The sequence below is a fragment of the Suillus subaureus genome (assembly GCF_016647635.1).
Source record: "Suillus subaureus strain MN1 chromosome Unknown BJ212scaffold_7, whole genome shotgun sequence".
NCBI lineage: Eukaryota > Fungi > Basidiomycota > Agaricomycetes > Boletales > Suillaceae > Suillus > Suillus subaureus.
The window spans coordinates 21,349-42,132 of record NW_024538563.1 but is presented as its reverse complement, the minus strand read 5'-3'; the positions used below and the strand labels follow the sequence as shown (position 1 = coordinate 42,132).

General features: G+C 48.6%; 7 protein-coding genes across 7 annotated transcripts; 5 read left to right on the top strand and 2 right to left on the bottom strand.

The window, feature by feature from the left end:
• Positions 1 to 1,693: 1,693 nt before the first annotated feature.
• On the top strand, positions 1,694 to 3,296 carry BJ212DRAFT_1445397 (pyridoxal-dependent decarboxylase; the record flags this gene model as incomplete). The annotated part of the gene is made up of 4 exons (XM_041338107.1): positions 1,694 to 1,825; positions 1,853 to 2,069; positions 2,121 to 2,762; positions 2,914 to 3,296. The coding sequence occupies 4 exons, from the start codon at positions 1,694 to 1,696 to the stop codon at positions 3,294 to 3,296; spliced, it is 1,374 nt and encodes a 457-aa protein (XP_041195890.1).
• Positions 3,297 to 5,025: 1,729 nt separating this feature from the next.
• BJ212DRAFT_962057 (uncharacterized protein) lies at positions 5,026 to 6,885 on the top strand. Its single transcript, XM_041344462.1, has 7 exons — positions 5,026 to 5,115; positions 5,172 to 5,189; positions 5,242 to 5,345; positions 5,393 to 5,415; positions 5,466 to 5,507; positions 5,559 to 6,269; positions 6,325 to 6,885. Exons 1-7 carry the CDS (start codon positions 5,067 to 5,069, stop codon positions 6,761 to 6,763), a joined length of 1,386 nt encoding a protein of 461 aa, XP_041195889.1. The 5' UTR covers positions 5,026 to 5,066; the 3' UTR covers positions 6,764 to 6,885.
• A 2,195-nt stretch (positions 6,886 to 9,080) lies between these two features.
• Positions 9,081 to 13,005, top strand: BJ212DRAFT_1335635 (SPX domain-containing protein). The gene is made up of 16 exons (XM_041334916.1): positions 9,081 to 9,300; positions 9,351 to 9,401; positions 9,454 to 9,884; positions 9,933 to 10,299; positions 10,352 to 10,376; positions 10,431 to 10,895; positions 10,945 to 11,051; positions 11,102 to 11,293; positions 11,342 to 11,381; positions 11,440 to 11,490; positions 11,538 to 11,939; positions 11,991 to 12,164; positions 12,216 to 12,388; positions 12,444 to 12,534; positions 12,591 to 12,631; positions 12,688 to 13,005. The coding sequence occupies exons 1-16, from the start codon at positions 9,290 to 9,292 to the stop codon at positions 12,692 to 12,694; spliced, it is 2,628 nt and encodes an 875-aa protein (XP_041195888.1). The 5' UTR covers positions 9,081 to 9,289; the 3' UTR covers positions 12,695 to 13,005.
• A 1,696-nt stretch (positions 13,006 to 14,701) lies between these two features.
• On the top strand, positions 14,702 to 16,875 carry BJ212DRAFT_1477916 (uncharacterized protein; the record flags this gene model as incomplete). The annotated part of the gene is made up of 2 exons (XM_041339634.1): positions 14,702 to 15,306; positions 15,381 to 16,875. 2 exons carry the CDS (start codon positions 14,702 to 14,704, stop codon positions 16,873 to 16,875), a joined length of 2,100 nt encoding a protein of 699 aa, XP_041195887.1.
• A 938-nt stretch (positions 16,876 to 17,813) lies between these two features.
• BJ212DRAFT_961976 (uncharacterized protein) lies at positions 17,814 to 18,308 on the bottom strand. The gene has a single exon (XM_041344461.1). The coding sequence runs from the start codon at positions 18,163 to 18,165 to the stop codon at positions 17,848 to 17,850; it is 318 nt and encodes a 105-aa protein (XP_041195886.1). The 5' UTR covers positions 18,166 to 18,308; the 3' UTR covers positions 17,814 to 17,847.
• Positions 18,309 to 18,962: 654 nt separating this feature from the next.
• BJ212DRAFT_961974 (uncharacterized protein) lies at positions 18,963 to 19,486 on the bottom strand. Its single transcript, XM_041344460.1, has one exon. The coding sequence runs from the start codon at positions 19,265 to 19,267 to the stop codon at positions 19,001 to 19,003; it is 267 nt and encodes an 88-aa protein (XP_041195885.1). The 5' UTR covers positions 19,268 to 19,486; the 3' UTR covers positions 18,963 to 19,000.
• Positions 19,367 to 20,725, top strand: BJ212DRAFT_1297322 (uncharacterized protein; the record flags this gene model as incomplete). The annotated part of the gene is made up of 1 exon (XM_041332571.1): positions 19,367 to 20,725. One exon carries the CDS (start codon positions 19,367 to 19,369, stop codon positions 20,723 to 20,725), a length of 1,359 nt encoding a protein of 452 aa, XP_041195884.1.
• Positions 20,726 to 20,784: the final 59 nt, after the last annotated feature.

The following is a 20,784-nucleotide window of genomic DNA, read 5'->3' as shown; positions in this document are numbered from 1 at the left end:
GAGGCATCTCGAGGCTCGAAGCTTCGTGAAGGAAACCGACGTAGCTTCTGAAGCCACTTCTAAGAACAAGCTCCATTCGTTGTTGTGCATGCACAAATAAGCATGACGCCCAAGACGGGGGAAACAGGAAATGATGTGACCCAGCAGAAAGAACTACTTGTTATGGACATGTCAGAATCAAGGTTCAGTCTCAAATGGGGACAACCATTCTGACAATGGAACATATAAGTACCATGTTGCACAAGAACCAGTGGAGAGGTCATGGGAATGGTCTCAAATGGAAGACCGTGAATTCAAACTATACCTGTCAGCATTTCAGGAGGGATGTCATCGCCTACCGATCGGAGAAATACTGCTAAACAAGGATTTCACGAGAGCTCACGCTGCCCTGCAATGGCAGCTCGCCGAGGAGGGCGTAGTGTTATAATCGTGGGGAGAAATTTATCTTTGGTTACCTCGCGTTCCGTCAATAGAGGGAAGTGGAAGCGAGATCTATACTGATCTCAGCTATAACGGACCAAAGCGACGAGAACACGCGGCGAAGAAGCGTCTTCGACGGAAAGCAAGGAACACACCTGTTTATATCCTTCTGTGGGATTCTGGCTTGTTCGAGGTACTGGGAATCTAGGTTCCACTCTGTTGTTTAGTGAATCTGACATGTCTAGGCACCGCAATGACCACAAGCTCCACGAGTTCAGTCCCCGCAGCAGACAGACGAGGTGCATGTGCTTTAGAATGCATCTCGTTTTCTTGGATCTATTCGGACTTCAGATCGCAGGCGTGAACAAAAGGAGTGCAAGAATTGCTTACTAGTCCGAAGAACCGACCGACCAGCGTTAATGGAGGATACCCTATGTAAATTTCCATCGAGGAATGCTTCTAAGGCGCAAATCTATATGATCTTGTCATAGAAGAGTCCTCGAAGAAGGTGGAGGAATGAAAACGTAGCGGCGGTGTTATGACTCGGAACTACGTCACACAAATGCTGTGTCGGTGTTGCACCACAGCGATGGGTAGGAATTACGTAATGATTTGGCTCATCGGAACTTCCAATGGATCACCAAAATTTCTTTCAATTCAACGAGTCATTGGCAATTTGCAGGCCAACCGCAAATCAGCCTTTGCCAACAGCAAATCGCGTATCTTCGTTGTAGTCGTTATAACGGCGACTCCAGAGACTCTCGGTATCATCATTACTGATCAGGAAAGGAATAGTGATCTCCGCCTGTTGACCCTCGAGTACGTCCTTCATTTCTCCTAATATATCAACCAATACTAACTTTCCACCGCACTGCCAGGTGGTCTTCCGTTCGTGGTAAGCTAAAAGCTCCATGCTGTGATGGCGTTTGATTTTAAACCTCGGTTCAGGCGAACCTCCTTGACAGGACTCTCTTCCTTCCTTTGCCTACCTCATCTTTTTCCACTCTCGTCTCAGTTTCCTTTTCGATTGATTTTATTATTATTACCTTACCCTTCAAGCCTTTTCCTCGCTGGACAGGGAGCGAGGAACCCACCACTTACTGAAGAGGACCCTTTACTGCCGTACTAGCCCGTGGTTCCTCAGAGACCAGCGGTTCTGGTTCGGTAATTCGAGGTTTTGAAAAGAACTCCAGCCATCCACACCGGCTGCGGTCAAAACTCCGTTATAGACAAGTCCGATCACACAGTTCTATCACCCACGGACCATCTTCTGATGTCTCCGGTTGAAATACTTTCTGCTTTGAACCCACTCGACCACTTCATTTCAAGCAACTTCCAAAAATTACCAGGAAATTCAGACGCCTCTTTCGACCCCGTGATCCAGGACCTGTCAGCATTGATTGACGTAGCAACCAATGACATCGCAGGAGAGAATCGGCTAGATGATGACAAAATATTTTCTTGTCTCCCCCCACTGTTTAGGGGACACCCCGAAATCCATCTTCGCAAGGGCATCATAGATGCCGCAATGCGGGCTGGTGCCAACGAGGTTGATGCAGAAAGAGCCTTTTTCGTGGCTGATCTGAGCCAAGTCTATCGCCAACATGAGCGATGGATGAAGAATCTTCCAGAGATTACCCCGCATTACGGTCTGTACGGGCGCCTTGGATAACTCCTGTAACTTCTGACCAAGTCCTTAGCGATCAAGTGCAACCCGGATCCATACGTTATCAGGCTTCTCGCTGCTTTGGGGGCTGGCTTTGACTGCGCATCCAATGGGGAAATTTCCCAGGTCCTCAGCATTGGCGGTGTCGATCCATCGAGGATCATTTTCGCCAACCCTTGTAAAGCAACTTCCTTCGTGCGGAGCGCTGCAAGAGCCGGCGTTAACACTATGACATTCGACAATGCTGATGAATTGTACAAAATTGCACGTGCACACCCGGGTGCAAAACTTATCGTTCGTATTCTCGCGGATGATTCCAAAAGTATCTGTCGGTTCGGTATCAAATTCGGAGCACCCCTTGAGGTTGTTCCCAGCCTCTTGTCGAAGGCTAAGGAGCTCGGGCTAGACGTGATTGGGGTCAGTTTCCACGTGGGAAGTGGGTGCTATGACCCAGCCATCTACGGGGATGCCATTAGGCGCGCCCGCGACGTCTTCATTATGGGGTCTCAAGTTGGTTATCAATTCAGCCTTCTAGATGTTGGCGGCGGTTTTGAAGATGCACGATTTGAAGCCGCCGCATCTGTTTTGGTCGACGCCATTAATCAATACTTCCCTGACCGAAAAGGTATCAGGCTAATTGCGGAGCCTGGCCGTTTTTATGTGTCTAGAGCATTTAGTCTTGCTGCGAACATCATCGCACGCAGGGCGCCGATGATCGAAAACTCATTGGAGCCCTTGGATCCGAAGCTAACTTCGGACTGAACCAAGCGTCATGTGTATGTGGATAACCTTCTCATACCGTCACTAAACTTACACTGGTGGCGCAGACTACATCAACGATGGCGTGTACGGCGCGTTCAACTGCATCATGTTTGATCACCAGACCGTGAACCCCTACGTCCTTTCCCTTGACGGATCGTTCCACATCTCTCCCTCGGAGCCTTTGTCACTCTGCAGCGTATGGGGGCCGACGTGTGACTCTATTGACTGCGTGTGCAAGGCAGTTGAACTGCCAGAGGCCCTTCAAATTGGGGACTGGCTTGGTTTTGACAATATGGGTGCATATACTATATGCGCTGCGAGCCAGTTCAACGGATTCAAGTTTAGTAACGTGATCTATACTACAAGCAAAGGTGGCGGAGACGAGGCTCGGCGTGTACTGTGCAATTTTGCTGCGAAAGGATATGGACACGGTGCTGGACCTTACTAGATGCACATGTATAAGGATATGTCAATAGAGCTGTGTTTGTTGTGATGCTTGGGGTAGACGAGAAAAAGTGTCCGTATGAGGAGTAGTTGTCGTGCGATCGTGCCTATGTTACGCTTATTTTTGCGTGTATTTTCGGTACCGAAGGCATTCTCCAGGATGCCGGGTCGTTGTTCCGGGGTTTCACCTGGTTTCGCTGGATCCAAAATACGTTGAGGGTGAATCCGGAACGTTTCGAGGTCTACCAATTTGTGATCGACGCTTCGCTCTTCTGAGGCACCCATGAGCTGATCGAAGCTCGCTTCCAAATAAGGGCATATTGCTCTCATAACAAGGTGAGGAGTAACCTCCCGAGGGAGCGTTCATTGATTCAGGTCCGACTCATTAGAATCATTTGTCAGCACAGTATATTGAAATAGGAATAGTCGGGGATTATGTAGTACGTTTCCGAGGGTGGGCTCATTTATGTAAATAATTAGAAAAGGGTGTCTCGAGGATAATATGCGGAGCGAGTACTCTGAGACTGTGATGCTGGGATTCTGATGGCCTGTTTCAACTCCAGAGCGGGTAAAGTAAGTCCGTGGGCGGCGTCACTGATAGGGCCATGTGAGTCTGTGGTCAAATTTGACGCGCGTGTCGCATGGAGCTTAAAGAAAGGCCGGGAGTGCCATATAGATTTGATAGCTATTGATACCCGCGACCTCGACACTCATTGCACCCAAAAGTGGTGTTATTGTCCGCAGTGTCTCCATGAAAATCATGGCTGAATGCTTCTGCCGGGAGTGTACAAACCTTGTTCGGTTGTCTTTTTGGTTGAACGTCAAATGTGCCTCATGAGGCTTCCGGCAGCACTCCCTCCATAACACGATTGATGCGGCCTTTTAGTTGACAAGAGTGTGACAAAGTGGCAGGTTGGTGCCGTCAGAGAGGTATCCTCGTGATGGGCTGTGATAGTAGGCGACGGCTGGCTATGGCAGACGGAGACCACGGAAGCGTGAGGAAATGTCATTGCCAGCGCTCTCTAGTGAGATAGAAAGTTGTCAAGGTTTATTAGAAAATGTGACAAGAATTCTTTCTCGAGAACACTGGCAGGGCAATAGAAGAATGGAAGGTTCTGATGCCAAATTTGGGTATGATCGTTTTGAACTTGCCGGTGCCGAGGGTTGCCGTCGGGGAAGCGTGCCTCGCGCGATTGCTTGGGCCGGTCTACGCATGTAACAGGTCTATATACGGCATTCATGTAATGCTATCTAGGTATATATGTCAACTACTAGCGTCGATGCGGCAGAAACCATTTACTTAGATACTAGTAACATCCAAAACGACGACGACGTGGCCCATCATCAGTTCCATCAATTCAATTCTGACTCATCATCCGCAGACATAACTTATAACAAGTTCCTGGTCTCCTCAAAATTATTTTATATTCCCCGTTGGTCCCCACTTTTCCCCCGGAATACTTTCCATTCCTGAGCTCTCTCGATAATGTCTTCCAATGTACTACCGGTGAGCCACACTTCCTATTTAGTTCATCCTCGTTTCATTCATATTCTGCACAAAGGATTCCATGGCATCTTCACCTTCAATGCCTCAACAAGGTCCCCGATTTCGTCCGTACGCAAGTCCTAACCACCAGGTCAGCAAAGGCCGCTATATCACAAGTAATGACCCAAGAGGTTACATGTAAGCACTCCTTCTATCCTGCCTCACACGGCGAGCCTCAACTCCTTCTCAGTCCTGTATATGAATACCCGCTAAACTGGTCAATGGATTATGATGGACATTGACGATGGGTATATTCTCTGGACGGGCATTTGGAAAGGTGAGAGATTTACACTCACATGGTAGTTCAGTTACTTACCCCCTCCGCGATCTCAGCTCTCGGCAATTCAAAGGGTGAGTATACCATGACCCTCCTCCTGCAGCTTGTGTCTCACATGCAAGCAAGCCGACATTGTGAAAATGATCGATTCACAGCCTGACTTGGCCCCCGTTATCCGCCGTGTACGGGGAGGATATTTAAAAATTCAAGGAACATGGATGCCTTACGAGGTGAGCATTCCCGCTTCCTATATACAGCAGTGCTTACCCCATATTAGGTCGCTCTCCGACTTTCACGACGGTAAGCTTGTGAGCTCCATAGCTAGGAGCAGTCTTTGATTTTGATTTCAGAGTGGCTTGGCCAATTCGTGAAGATCTGGTACCTCTTTTCGGGTACATTTTTTTTGCACTGTTATCCTAGGATAGCTGACTCATTTTTTATAGGCCCACATTCCCAAGCACGTGTCTCTCCCCGGACCAACCAGGCTATGGTCAAGTGGTATCCACTGCATCCGGGCGGAGGCGATCGCGCCGGAACAACCAAGTAGTCGCGCCTGCGCCACCTGTTCCTCGCGATTCGCAAACATCATGGGCCATTCCCGCTGCAGGACCAGGTGCCCACACCAATTCATCAGCGCACTATTTGCCCTCAGGACAGCCAGCTTCCCTTCCATCGATGATGTACAGGGATCCGTCATCTTACTCCCATCCGCAGCCCATAAATCCGCCTCTGCATATCTCCTCTTCTGCATCTCCGATTATGCGCGAGCGCTCCGCGCGCTCGCGATATTCCCCTTACCCCGCTCCACCGTCTTTGCCTACTCGCAAACCTTCAGTTGCAACTAGTGACTCGGTTTCGCTAGATATTCCTTCAATTTCTCTACAGGATATGCATCATGATAGTCGAAATGGAAAGTTCCCCGGAGACCAAATTGTCTTGCCTCCGATCCAACCTTTGGCTCCTCCAAAGCACATAAGCACTACATCATATGCACTGCCTCCCATTTCTGCGCTCGAAGACTTGCGAGGGATTTCTACGTACGACTCTGCAGCGGTACTGGAACGCTTGAAGATGGATGACGAGTGTGCCGTCGATACCAGACATGAGGCCACTCAGTGGCCAAGGCAAAGATCAGTGTCTACATCGTATCAACGGTAATTATTTTTTGTACCTGTATCGCTTACAATAATGATGACCCTTATTTATCAGAGCACCACAATCCTATCCGCCAAGTTCGTGGCCGAAACACGGATCATCAGGCACACATCGCTCCTCCCTGGATGGGCCCTTCAGCGCAGAAACCTCAAGATCGTATCGAACGCCACATTCGCCGGAGCTCAGCATGAGTTATCATTCATCTCATGATGGAAGCTCCGTTGATGGCGCATCTCCTGTATCGCCTACAACACCACGTTCTGTGGAAGTCTCGTCGTATAAATCGAGTCATATTGACCAGATGTCACCCGGGAAACAGCGCGCGCACGCGGGCCATGACACATCGCGGCTGCCATCGCCTCCTGATGCGCAGAGGTACAGCCGGAAATCAGCTGCTGGGGTAGACCCCCGGCTATCCGCTTGTCGCCATTCTTGTGATGATGACGAGGCTGAATCTGATTCGTCGGTACGAGGGCCACATCGTCCGTGGTAGTATGTTTGATATCAATTCATTCATGGTTTTCATTCCCTCATGGTCGTACATATTCACGTTCGTCCGCACTGTCGGCCTTAATCATCTTCCGTATTTGATTTTATACTGTCATGTCTACTATCGTCGCATGGATTCAAGCTGCATTGATTTAGTTGTAATATACCAGGGTCACGTATAATAATTTACTTTGATAGGATGGCCTCCTCTTCACTTCCTTCAGTCCGAGCGAACGAAGGTTTAGCCACTATGTTTGGATACCACGTCCGATTCCAACGTAGGGTCTCGTGGAGCTCAACATTCTGATGTCGGAACATGAACATCTGTGAAAATGTTGAGGAAACCCTATCGGGACAATGTCCGAACCGCTATGAAATAGACACGACAGAACCACGGGGTCGAGACGTCGACCTAGATGACACATCTTAATCTATCTTAATCTTATTCTCCACGATCACCTACATGGGTATTTAAATCCAAAAGAAGGAGCCTGGGTGGTATCGAAGGAACGATATGAGATTCTTAAGTGACCGCATCGATGACAAAATGTAAGCGTGTAAGCGGCCGGGCTTTTCGCGGCTGTCAAATCTCAGCGCGTTGACATTGTCCGGTGCAGGGCCCGTAGCCTGAGGTGGGAGCCTGAGTCCGGCGAGGCTGATACCGGACTGCTGGTTGCCCAGGCAAATGACACAGTTGCGAATTGGAATTCTAACGGACACATTGTCTGGCGGCCGAAGCGGGAGAACAGGGCCTTAGTGGGGCAACTGTCTTCACAGGAGAGGGGACATAGATGCCGGGATCATGCGCAAGGGCCATTTCAAAAGCATGCATTAGGAAGGTCGGTTTGACGTTGTGTCAGGGACCTGCTAGTCACTACTGCGGCGAGACAACAGTTAGGCAGTTCTGTGGCCTGAAGTGGATCGCCTGAGAAGACTGTTTAGAGCTAAGCAATATGTTCGATGCTGATTGATAAAAATATGACAGACCTAAGTTAGGAACGTCGAACATGCGTGAACCACGACTAAGATGTCTTGCTTCATTGGCTTCCCTCAGGAAGTCAGGGAGACCGGGCATAAATTAGCTGCGAGAAAGCAGTTCCCTGATTGTAATATGGTCAAGAAGTTTGATGATATGCTTCGAGATGCACCACCTGCGCACGCGCACTCACGGACCATGGAAGGACGATTATAGATCTACGCCTCCGTATTAGTCAAGTTGGTTCTATTCTCGAGCGTCTATAAATTCGATCATGCAGTGCAGAGAAAATGGACTAGACGTACCTCGAGATCAAATGCTAGATGTGCAGTGGGTGTCAGCTTTGCTATGAGAGATATCAGTTAGGATGCCGTATAGAGCATATCGATAATACCTGTTTTGTGTGGTCAGAAACACCCGCCAAACTAGGTCTGAGAAGAGAGATCGATAGGAGTTTTCACATAATTGCCTCGCCTTTTAATTCGCGTTTGAAGCTAAGTTGCAGCGCCATTGAATCACAGCACTGGCGAGCCTGTCAGGTGTAGCTAAGCTATAGCCGCTCAGTTAATATGCGACTATACATTTCTAACAGCTTTACCCAGTTGACAACTGGGCGGCAGTTGCCGGCATAACTACCTGATGGCGCAAGATGCTAATCGTCTAGTGTACATTATAGCAATCATTGCCCCTTTAATTGGTCACTGAGTAAACGCTGTAAGTAGAAAGACATGTGGCCATCTCAAAGGAGGCAGTTGATATTGGCAGAAGGTATCACGCAAGATAAGAACGAAGGCAATTAGATGAAGCAAGGCTGTGACAGACCTTGTCCGAATGTGTCATCCAGTCGCCCAGTGCTTGCAGAAGAGAACGAGTCAAAGCATGGCAATATTCAAATGTGATGGTTTCATGAGCTCTCTTCTCAGCTCTCAAAACAATTACAACTCGAGTTTTCGAAGCCCGGCGACCAGTCTTTTGTCGCCTTTGTACCGTCGGTCGAGGTAGCACGCACAGATCGTTGTTCCGGGAATCTAGATAGTACCGAATGAGGGCATCGGAGCAAGGTTCGATGTCTAGCAGGCCCCAGGACCTCAGTAGTGTCTACTGCAAGGAATCTACATGCCGAAACGCGCTTACACTTGGTGAGATTAGAATTTGGCGCCATGGGCGTCTGGAGGATGCAGGTACCAAGCTCGAAAATGTTAAATGCGTGAGCTTAGCATACACATGGCATACACGATGCACGTTTATACCCGAGATTGCACTGCTCGTTGAACGAACATGTCGGGAATTTCCGCACATGCGACAACATTACCATTTTTGGCGTGTCTGAATCTGTACTAGTAGTTTGCACTCATCGACCAAGGCCGCCAACACAGCGCCTAGCTTTAACTAGACACCCTCTTAGCGGCTATCTGAGTTCTAGCCATAGTGTCTGGACACTGGGTTTTGGGCCAGCGTAGGAGTGGTCCATATATATCAACGGAGCCAGAAGAAATTCCGCTTAGGTCACTTGCACCCTCGACCTTGAGTGGCCCGTCTCTTCAGGCATTTGCAATGAAATTCAGGTGTGCATCATTCTCAAATTAAAATCAACAGTTCTGTGATGCTCTGTCAGTTCGGCATTAAAGTTCAATGCTGTTGCAGATTGGTGGGAGGAATATATCGCGTATGTTTGATCCCTCATATCCAAACACAAACGCTCTTAACGTATCTTGAAGCTATGATGTGCTCAAACGATACATTTATCAGCTGGAGAAGCGGCAGCAACGTGCGGGTGGTATAGAATCGTCCTATCATGACTTGGAGGCCAATGAACAAACATCCCTTGTCGACCACAGTGACGCGTCTGGCGCGGACATTCTCTTTAAGCCACTACTCGACAGAGAACTGCAGAAGATTGTGAGGTTTTACGAAGCGCAAGAGAAGGAGTTGCTGGGTGAACTCGCGGCGCTGGAGCAATCTATTACGCAGCAAGACGAGGCAGGGCTTGAGGCAGGACTCAATTATATGGATGAAGATGAAGAAGACGAAGAAGAAGATGAGGAAGATGAATACAACATGTCAACTCGATCTGAAGACTACGATAAAGGGTCCCGCCGCAGGCGCCGCAAATCGAGCTCCGTCGGATACAGAACGCGTGTTGCAGCAGGTCTGCCTTGCAATAGCCTGTCATGCACAGCTAACGCTGATTGAACAGGTTCTATTCGAGAGGAGCCTTCGAATCGCCGCTTTAGCGTCTCTTCTAGCGAAGCGGGGGATCTAGATGCAAGTGTCTTATCCCTTGTCCCGCGCCCACGATCGGCCTCGCAGGTTGCATCTGGTTCGCGTGGTGCAAGCGCCAGTATGTCTCCGATGGGGAGAGCTCGTAGCTTGGCTAGCCGACTGAGAACTATGAAGGATAACATAACCACCGCTGGAGACACCATCTGGACCGCAAAGGGCAGCTATGCCTTGGATACCCGGTTACTCTTTAAGCGAAAAATTACTAACCTTTACATCTCTTTATGCTCGCTGAGGTCTTATGTGGAGGTCAATTACTCTGGCTTTCGCAAGATTCTAAAAAAGTGGGTTGGTTCTATCTCGTTGGTGTAATATTTGTTGAAGGGGTTTCTTCAGGTATGACAAGGTCGTGTATAGCGAAGTATCTAGCATTTCATCGTGTCTCTGTTTATTCATAGCTTATCATTGCCTTCAGCTTAAAGACCGTTATATGCACGAGGTTGTGGAGACCTCCGCACCATTTACAGAAGAGTCGAAAGCCAGAATGTCGGATGCCATCGCCCGACTCACTGATCTCTATGCCAAATGTGTGACAAATGGAGACAAGTCAGCAGCACAACAGGAGCTGAAGCTATACCAGCGCGAAAACATTGCTTGGGAGCGGAATACAGTCTGGCGTCAAATGATCGGGCAGCAGCGACACGGCACGATCAACGGATTAGGTGCTCTCATGGGCGCTACGCTGGTACAACAGGAAGAAAGTAGCCTGATCGATGTCCCGACCCCTCTCGGAAGTCTGAAGTTAACAAAGAAGGGGGTATCGCTCACTGTCGCTCTAGTTGTTTTCATCACTTTATTGAATATGGACATCGTTGCTGGTGAAGAGGCCAATAAATGCTTTGCCGTACTTGTATTCAGCACCATATTGTGGGCGACAGAGGTACGCAATGTCCTCTGGCTTCTACTTGTTACTTATCTTCGTATTTTAGGCAATACCCTTGTTCGTGACATCAATTTGCGTCCCCCTTCTGTTAGTATGCTTACGGGTCATACGTGATGACAATAACACTGCCTTGTCTACGCCTGATGCAACGAAGTAAGTTGCTCGAAATCACCCTCCTCGGAAATACTGAGTGCATGATCCAGATATGTATTCTCCGTTATGTTCTCGCCCACGATCATGCTTCTGATCGGAGGATTCACAATTTCTTCGGCTCTGAGCAAAACCAACATCGATCGGATTTTAATCACGAGAGTCCTGAGCTTCGCAGGTACAAGGCCCAGTTCCGTGCTTCTTGCCTTCATGGGTGTGTCTTGTTTTGCGAGTATGTGGATCAGGTAGGTCACATCTATTCCTGTTACTCACGTGTTGCCAACGTGTTTCAGTAATGTTGCAGCTCCAACACTGTGCTTCACTCTCATCCGAGTAAATGATATGCGTTCTACGCCCGCAGCAACAATTATCTAATTTTTGTTATCTTCAGCCGATCTTGAGAACGCTGCCCCCTGGTTCAGCTTTTGCGCCAGCGCTAATAGTTTGTTATCTACCATATGCGAGATCAATCACTCATGACCCCTACAGCTCGCCATTGCCTTGGCTGCTAACATAGGTGGTCAGAGCTCCCCGATATCATCTCCACAGAATCTCATCGCCCTCGCGGCAATGGATCCCAAACTCGATTGGGCGAGTTGGTTTGCTGTGGCACTTCCGGTGTCTATAATCTCCATTCTGCTTATCTGGTTGCTATTGCTTGTGATGTACCGCCCTGCTCGTTCGCCTGACGGGGAAGGAGAGATCGAGATACGAACTATCCGTCCAACAAGGGAATCCTTCACTCTCAAGCAGTATTGGGTTACGTTCGTCTGCTTATTCACGATTACTCTCTGGTGTTTTGAGCACGAAATCGAGGGCCTTGTCGGAGACATGGGTATCATTGCTATCGTTCCGATCATCGCCTTTTTTGCCACCGGTGTGCTGAAAAAGGTGCGTGGAGAATAGATTGGCAATATTCATACTAACCCACGCGTTCTCAAGGACGACTTTGAACAATTCGCTTGGACAATTGTTTTCCTCGCAATGGGCGGAATCGCTCTTGGCAAGGGTGTTACTTCTAGTGGCTTGATGGTGACTATGGATGGGATGATTCATCGCCTGCTCGAGGGTCTCTCCTTGTACACTGTCGTTCTTGTCCTCTCCCCAGTCGTTCTAGTTTGTGATCACCTATTGTGATGTTCGCAGTTTACTCAAAACTTTTTCCAGATCGTATCGACATTTATCAGTCATACAATTGCAAGTGTGCTGCTGGTTCCCATTGCGAAAGAGGTTGGACAAAGCCTACCCGGCAAACATGCAAATCTGCTCATTTTTATGACTGGTCTTCTCTGCTCTGTTGGAATGGGCATGCCTGTCTCTGGGTTTCCTAATCAAACTGCGTATGTTCATCACACGACCAATGCTAGTCAGACCTGACGCATTCTGAATGACCAGCGCGGCTCAAGAGGATGAGCTCGGACGTCTTTATCTCTCTAATATGGACTTCCTGAAGAACGGCGTGCCCGCTAGTATTATCGCCACCCTCGTACGTGGTATATCTTATAACTCAACACACATGCTTACTCGGCAATGCACGTTTAGGTCGTTGCTACCGTTGGGTTCGTTCTCATGATAGCCATAGGGTATGTTCTCGTTGTTGACAACTTGAGCGACTGTTAATCTTTATTTCATGACTTAGACTCTGATTAATCCTTGGAGGACCATCACCACGCACATGCACGAAGTTCGGGCAATAAACTGGAGTTCCCAATTGGGAGATACCCTGCATGTATCATACCTTGCTATATAATTTACAGCTACAGAACACTGATAAAATTTTCAATGACATGTCTCGTGGACTTCACTCCAACATTCTGACGAACAATACCGCATATCAGGCGAATGACAAGAGGCGCAGTCCGGTGCAGAGGGCGAGGATATTTCTGAGACATACCGTTAACACAACAAACCACCTTCTCAAGGTACGACTGAAAGAATTGTGCAGATGGTATAGTTCATGAACATATTCTGCTCTCCGACTGTCCGCATTGCATTTGATCCAACACACAGCCGCGGGGTGCGACTAGAGTCTGAACCGTCAGGTACGGAACTCTGTAAGTGCAAGATGGGGTTGTTGTTATCACACCCTCGTCTTTGCGGTATTTGATTTCGATATGTGCCGCCGCGCCCCCTGCTGCGTTTCCTGAGTAGTTTTCCATCAGACAAAGGACCGACGCATTGGCATCGGTGAAATGGTAATCAAGGTCAAGGCGAAAGTAATTAACAAAAAAACAATTACCAAAGCATAGCAACCAAACTCGCCGTCATGATCAAGCGAACTGCGCATGCTGGCATATGGCCTAGATTGTGGTGTTCCTGTGTCTGTAAGGGCACATGGACCTCATACACTTCGAGCGGGGAAGAAGTTTGAAGTCCTCATGCCCGGTTCAAGCTTCCAACAGGTAGGCATTGAAGTCGGCGGGATTAGTCCACCATATTCTGCCATAATCCACAGCACCGTCCACATGTTCTAGAGATAAAGTTTCGATATCATTCAAGTTGACTTGTTCGTGGGCACCTTAATGGCATCAAATCGCACGCCCTGTTATGCAGCCTTTTACAGCCATTCCATGAAGAAACTTCAAGTCGGTAAGGAAATCGGGAGCCGAGAATGCGAAGCTACGCGGAAGGGGAATGCGGGATGTGAAGCACTTTTTATACAATTCACATGTCCAAGTTGTAGTCTCCAAAGTGCCGGAATTCGAAGTCCATCGTCCACTCAGACTCGGGTGTTCTCCATAAGCTCGGAGTTTTGAAAGTCATGCGCTGATGGAGGATATCAAGGCATGGGAAGTATGCTTAGCAGGGGCCCTGCATTAACAAGACGATGACCAATTGCATTCAAAATAGCTGCCTCACAGCACGCGAGAGGGGGAAGGGGTGAGATTGCGAGGCATAATAACCTTCATAGTAGGAACGACTCTTGCCCCAAGTAAGTTGGCTATGTCGTGGGATGGAAACATGAATAACGTACTTGAGTTGTAGTAATGGGTTCCGTGACATCCCAGAAGACTACGATCTCGAATGGGACTTAGATAGTTTTACTTTTGAGCACGCTGCTGTATGTAGCATATGTTCAATTCGACCTACCCGGTGCTGAATATACGACACGTTCACCAACAACTAGATCGAATTGATCAGCAAACTGGGCCAGTACTTCGTTCGCACTGAGTCTGACGACTGGCATGATTATTTACATTACTACTTGAAAATTACTTACCGTGTGCCAGTGTCTTTGTCGATAATCATCATGTCATATGTTGCCTCTCCTGCCCGGTTTGTGATTTCACCCGTTGATGCAGGTCTCGTGAGGAATTTGATGTTTTGAGCTTGCTGCTTCAGGCATTGGCGTACATACCAGCCTTGCCAGGACTCCTGGGCCATCCACGTCATCCAATACATTGATCAAGTCCTGCTCAGACTAGTATCAATTGTCATCCTTCGATCGGTCTGCCTATGGACTCTCCCTCGCTGGTTACAAAGTGCTGAACTTTCAATGAAGGAATTAATGGCAGTGATGATTTTAACAGTACCGGGCTTTAGACTTTAGCTAGTAAGTAAGTCATCGAATGAATTTGAAGAAATCTCACGTTTATTTGTGGGGAAATTTAATTTGCATGGAATTTGTTCGGACACCATCGTCGTCGTCCACGATGATGAACACGACTGTGTCTTCTAGTGCGCCGACAGCGCCAATGCAGAGCAAGAAGCACTCTACAATCCTGCCAAATGCACATCCGTATGCAATCAAGACGACGTCCTCTGCTGTTCTTTCACGTTCGAACTCGTCACCGCATTCATCACCCTCAGTCAAACACCATTATGTTCCTCCATCGCCAACTCGCCCGAGGCATCGTCACACGCCTTCCCTATCATCTGTTGAAGGTGTAAGCGTCAATGAAATTCCCCGACCTTCTCCGTTGCCTGTTCCCCCTTCCTTCCATTCCATCCCTCCAACACGTGCATCTTGCTCTCTCAGTAATGACATAACGCCTTCTCGCAGACTGAGGCGTGCAGATACGCTACCATCCTCTGCAAGTTTACCTGCTCTTAATGACAGTGCTGTCACAGAGGATAATGAGTTACCTCGCAACCCCAAGCACTGGTCCACTGATGACTTCGCTTCACATTTTGCCACTTCATTCCGGGCGGGGAACGCGTTGAGTAGCGAAGATCAGGGACATCTCCTTCGTGTGATCAAAGAACAAAATATTACCGGTAGGAGTTTCTTGAGATTAACCGACGCTGACCTCGCCAGGTAAGTCGTATGTTCACGCCATTGAGTGTTCTCACAATTAAAAGAATTATCTGACGACTATCATATGTTTCTAGCCTGTCTTTGACACCCGGTCAGCGACTTCATCTGCTCGAGGCTTCCCGCGCCTTGCGCGCGGATGTTCTCCGTGGTCGCATATGGGTGGACTCATACCACTCTAAAGACATGTCCGCACACTCAAAAGGTGTTTACACCCGATCTACACGCAGCTCGAATTCTCCTTTCAACTGTGACCTGTACAATTTTTCCACTTCATCGGTGGATTTAATCCTCTCGCCATCTGCCTCCATAAGAGCTGATGGAGACCTTTCGCCATCCCCAGCCGTAACCTTGAATCGTTCCAACTCTGTTTCAGACTCTTCCGCGCAGAGGTATAGAGACCTTGCACGTATGCGAGTCAGGAGACGTGGACAGGTTAAGGGTCTTGTTGACACTTGGGAGCGCGAAAGAGGCGCCGTCAGCGGGAGCGAAGGCTCTATGAGTGGCAGTGATGTCGATAGTGACAATGACATTCCGTCCGCTAAGTCACCCCTCCCGCCTGCCCTGTCAAGTTCGACGATCAGCCTGATTAACCCGCCACCTCCACCATACACATCGCTCAAGGAGATTGAGGACGAGCCGACCATCGAGGAGCTCCTGACGTCCTCTGGCCCTATAAAAGGTGCACGCGCTTGGGAAGTAGACTACGGATTGGGAGAAACCGTAAAGAGGATCCCCACTAGTACGCCTGCCAATTTGCCGTTGGCATCTACACCTCCGAGGGTGGCGGCGGCGGTCGAAATTAATGCCGACTCAAACGAGTCTTCAGTAGAATGCAGCCTCAGCAAGTTCAGTGTCATTGGAAACGGCCGAGCTAATACTCAGAAACGAATCGTGACCGCGATATTTACCGGAGGTTTTGATAAGATGGACAGTGCGTTGGACAGCATACCTGTGGACGACGTACCTCAGGCCAACTTAAATCCAGGGGAGGTTGTAAACATTCTTGATGCAGCAGGGCTTGAGGTTACTGCCGTCGAGTCAGCCGAAGGCGCCTCTCTTGTGCCTGGCCAAGTCGCAGTACCTTCCGATGATGATAACGCCATTGCACTACTTGAAGCATCCATCGTTTCCACTCAAGCGCAGCTTGAAGCATTCCGAGCACGTCTGGAAGTTGTCGAAACACAAATCGCGGCCCAGGAAGCTGTTAACAACGCTTACCTTCGTCCTGAAGAAGCTCAACTGCTACTCAATGAACATCAGCCCATAGATCATTCTTGTATTCATGATCCGTTCCCCGCTCCGGACGACGACTTCTCCGGTCATCGCCTTAGTTTGAGATCATTTGCGCGCTCGATTGTTGCTCACACATTGGGATGGTTGTATCCCTACTCTCATCCTGGTGCACACCCTCGCCCAGAAGTAAAGGCTACGCATTCTCAAGGACTGAACGCTTCCCTCGCGCGACCGCGCATTTTACCCGAGTTTCGGCTGTCCTACGTGATCATGTTCTCTTTCGCGCTTTGTGCAGCTATTTTGCGCAAAGTGGGAAACACAATGCGGAGGCGTTAATCCCTGTACCTATCCAATCGATCTTCCACGAACACCTCGATATTCTTGACATGTTGACCCTTGCTCTGCTCCAAACAGTTGTATTCGTATAACATTCCTCGTCGTCGCAATACCGTATCTAACCTTGATCTTGCTTTTTGTTTGTGCTTGTCTTACTTCCGCGACTTATTATGCTTCAGTTCATAATATCTTCCCATGGCGCTCTACCTTTACGATTGATCACGACCATTCACGACTACGTTCTCCGCGCCAATATATATGCATGTGCAAACGCCCAAATAGCGCCGAGTAGTACTCAGGCGTACCTTCCGAACTGTTTCTTTGAAGTGCGAGAGTAACATAAGGTTCGCGGTGTCCAAGCTTCAAGCATTGGTTAGATGTCCTTTTTTCAAGTATGTAGGTATCACATTTACTAGTTCGGACAAGGTGATGACGTTCTCAACCATGTGGTGTAGACTAGGCATGCGCCGCATAGCAAGAGCCTCATCAGCAACTTTCAAATTCAGTTCTCTTCCTTCTGCGGCAGTGCAGGTTTCAATAAAGCGCACCAGTAGCTGTCGAAAAAATCAAAACTTGTGTGTAAGAAGTTTGCGCGGTAAGCTATGGGTGGACTTATGCCGTTCGGATACTCTGACACTTTAGTGATAGATGACCAGAAGACAGGGCATACGAAATCTTTGGGGTACATCATGTGGGCCCAGCTCGTCGCACTTCGAGAACAGCTAGCACCACGAGGGACTCGATACGCGCAGCTTGCGTCCATTGCCCAATTACCAAATGAGATTCTTCTCGATATTTTTCGACAAGGTGCTGGAGAAGCTTCTAGTACAAGTGGCTCCCTTCCATTCGAGTTGGCCGTTTCTGGAGTCTGCAGGCTTGGCGTTACCTTGCCCTCTCCTCAATAAAATTTTGGACCAACGTGTTCATCACCTCCAAGACACCACCGAAACATCTCTCAAATACCTTAGACGCTCATAAGATCACCTCATTGCCGTCACATTTTGTCATTGGCCATCTATTAAACGTTGCCGAATCCATCTGTCGAGCGAGGCATCTCTTCCTAGCCTTCTTGATACCCCGCACCATCTTTGTCTTCGTTGGAAAATATATTACTTCAACATACAAACGAACACTATACCTTTGGGCTGGCTCTTCAGCTTGCGCTCGCTGAGGTACGACAAGACGACTTGGATCACTTGAGACCAGCGGGCACGGCGGTGCCGCTCCTGCTAAGTGGCGAGGACCTGTAGCTCCTTTCACCATCGGCCAATGCACTAGAACACCTCGCATTTTATGGTCCAGTTATTGGCTGTGGCGATGAAGAGAATGACAGTACTAGTGCACCATTTTTACGGACGCTAATAATCCATTGCGAAACGCCCTATTTCCGATATCGTTTTAGTCTCTTATCCGCCTTACACGCACCACTTCTCGAACATCTCGAGATTCTATCGCATGACAATGTGGATGAGGAGATCGGGGCAGAGGATCCAACGCAATACTTCTTCCGCAGTCAAGGGGAGCCAGAATTTCCACTCGTGAAATGACTCTGGCTGCATGATAGCACAGCCGAAGGATGACTACCTACTGCATCATTCATCAGGGCATTCCTAAATGTGGAGCAGCTTGTGCTAGGCGGAGGGATGTGGTGCATATCTCATCTACGTTGTTGAGTCTGGTGATACCCAACATCAACACCGAACGTGGGACTCTTGCACTTGGTGCTTGGCCTTGTGTCAAGACTATCTTGTTGGACGGCTTGACACTGGAGTCGTGGAAACGATATGTCAGACCTCTCAGACGGTGGATTGATGGATGGGGACATGAAGGTTCGCTCGTCACGATGCTGAACTTTTGTCCAAGCGAGATTGTCGACAGGGCACGATTGGGTTGTAAAACTGCCCATGTCAATGCCCATGTGCTCAAAATACTACAGCCATGCAGTCCTTTTCTCCGCTTACTCAAAATGCAGAGGACAAAACGATCAGACTTGACACTCGAAGTAGCTCGCCAAGGTAGAATGAGCAACTACAAGTCGACGCTTTGTTAATATCGATACACCCTTGTACATCTCACGGCTCAGTCGCCCAGTGAAGGCGTCCAGCTTGCATGCGTATCTACTTGTCTATGGATAGGTTATCGGTACTCTGACACGTTTTGCAGCAACGCCACTGGTAATCCATGCAACCCGTAAACAATGGTAATAGTATGATATCATATATTTCTCTTGGGAAAAATAAGTATTATCATGCGAAATAAAGAGGATGAACCTGAACTTCGATCCCAACCACTGTGTAGGAGTTGCGACTTGGCATAGATACGGCCTATATTCGGGGGTACATTGAAAATTCAAATGTCCGGTGTTACCCCTATCCTCTCTTGCTCTCAGCATACAACCATTGCCGGAGAGGTAGGTCCATCATTCCAGTGATGAATTCTCTTCATGATCTCACTAAGGTTTTACAGTCACCAGTAATCAGTGGCGGGAAGAATGTCGCAGTGCTCCTTTTCATCGCTCCCTGCAGAGATAGTGTTCAGCATTCTCAAGGCTGTTCTGGAAGGCATCGTCCAAGATGATATGGTGATAACTCCTGAAGCAGAACACTGGATATTGGCAGGTGGCCTGCCGTTCCCTCACAGCATGGCGTTGGTCTGCAGACGTTGGCGAGATATCGTCTCTTCTACCCCTGAGCTGTGGACTCGGATCTTTTGGATGATAAGCGTACCCGAGGAGGAGGACCGCCATCGTATAAACTCACAGCTGGAGAAGTCGGGCAACTATCCTGTCCATTTGACCATAATCAACTCGTGGTGTCACAAACGTGGAATTCGTATTATTTTACACCGCCTTGCACCGCATCTTCAACAACTCAAGAGCCTTAGAATGGCTAACTTCTACGAGGCACACGACCTACCACACTTGGACACGCTAACAGGATATGCGCCCCAGCTTGAGAGTTTACAATTGACAGATGGAAAACATATTCATCATTGCACCAACTTTAAATCACGTTTGAAACTCGACTGTCCCGCTCTCAGGATCTTTCACGTCGACATAATTGTAGCTTACAACCTCGACCACAGGTGGTTGAAGAACAACTTGACACATGTCGAGTTCATGACCATTTCATGCGGATCTAGTCGGATCCGTAGCGCGCAAGCAGTGATGCTTTCTCGAGCGCTGCAGGCAGTTCCACGCCGAATACCTTGCCTCACCCTTGACAACTTGCAATTGCCGGATTCAAGTCTTGTCTCCATAAATCAAGCTGACATCAAAATCGGGGCAGAGCAAGTGATCCTGCGCACAAGCATCGACGCTTTGGCTGCCATCGATGACGATTGCCAGACCATCGTTATCGAGAAATGCGATTCTGTTCATGATCTTCAACGCATATCGTTACCTTCTTCATCAAGATCACTGGAGTTGGACGGGTGCGATAGCAAAGAACCGCGGCGAGTACCCGATACTCGTACGTGGGACGGCGATGCAGTCACCATCACGAACAGCCACTCCTCCTGCATAGAGATCATCCTACACCTCCTCGGCGCACCTTTCAATGATTATAGTTGTTCCCTGTGGTGCCATGTCACCACTCTCAAGCTCGTTGCCAACGGCGATTTCGTCCTGAACTTACCGTTGACTTTACTGAAGGCGATGATCACTAGCCGGCAAGGGGCTGCAGAGCAGAAAAGTTTGTCAGGGAAGAACAACGAGCATAACGTGGAATTAAATGGCGTGCGTCCGCTCATGGTATTACATGTACAAGGAGGACAACCTCTGTCGCGCGAGGAGAGTGTGTGGTTTGAGAAACGGGTGAGGGACTTCGTGTGGGACTACAAGAGGAGGTAGGGGAGTGGTTTGTATGCATGGGCCATATGTAGTAAGATTATTGATATTCAAGCTGATGA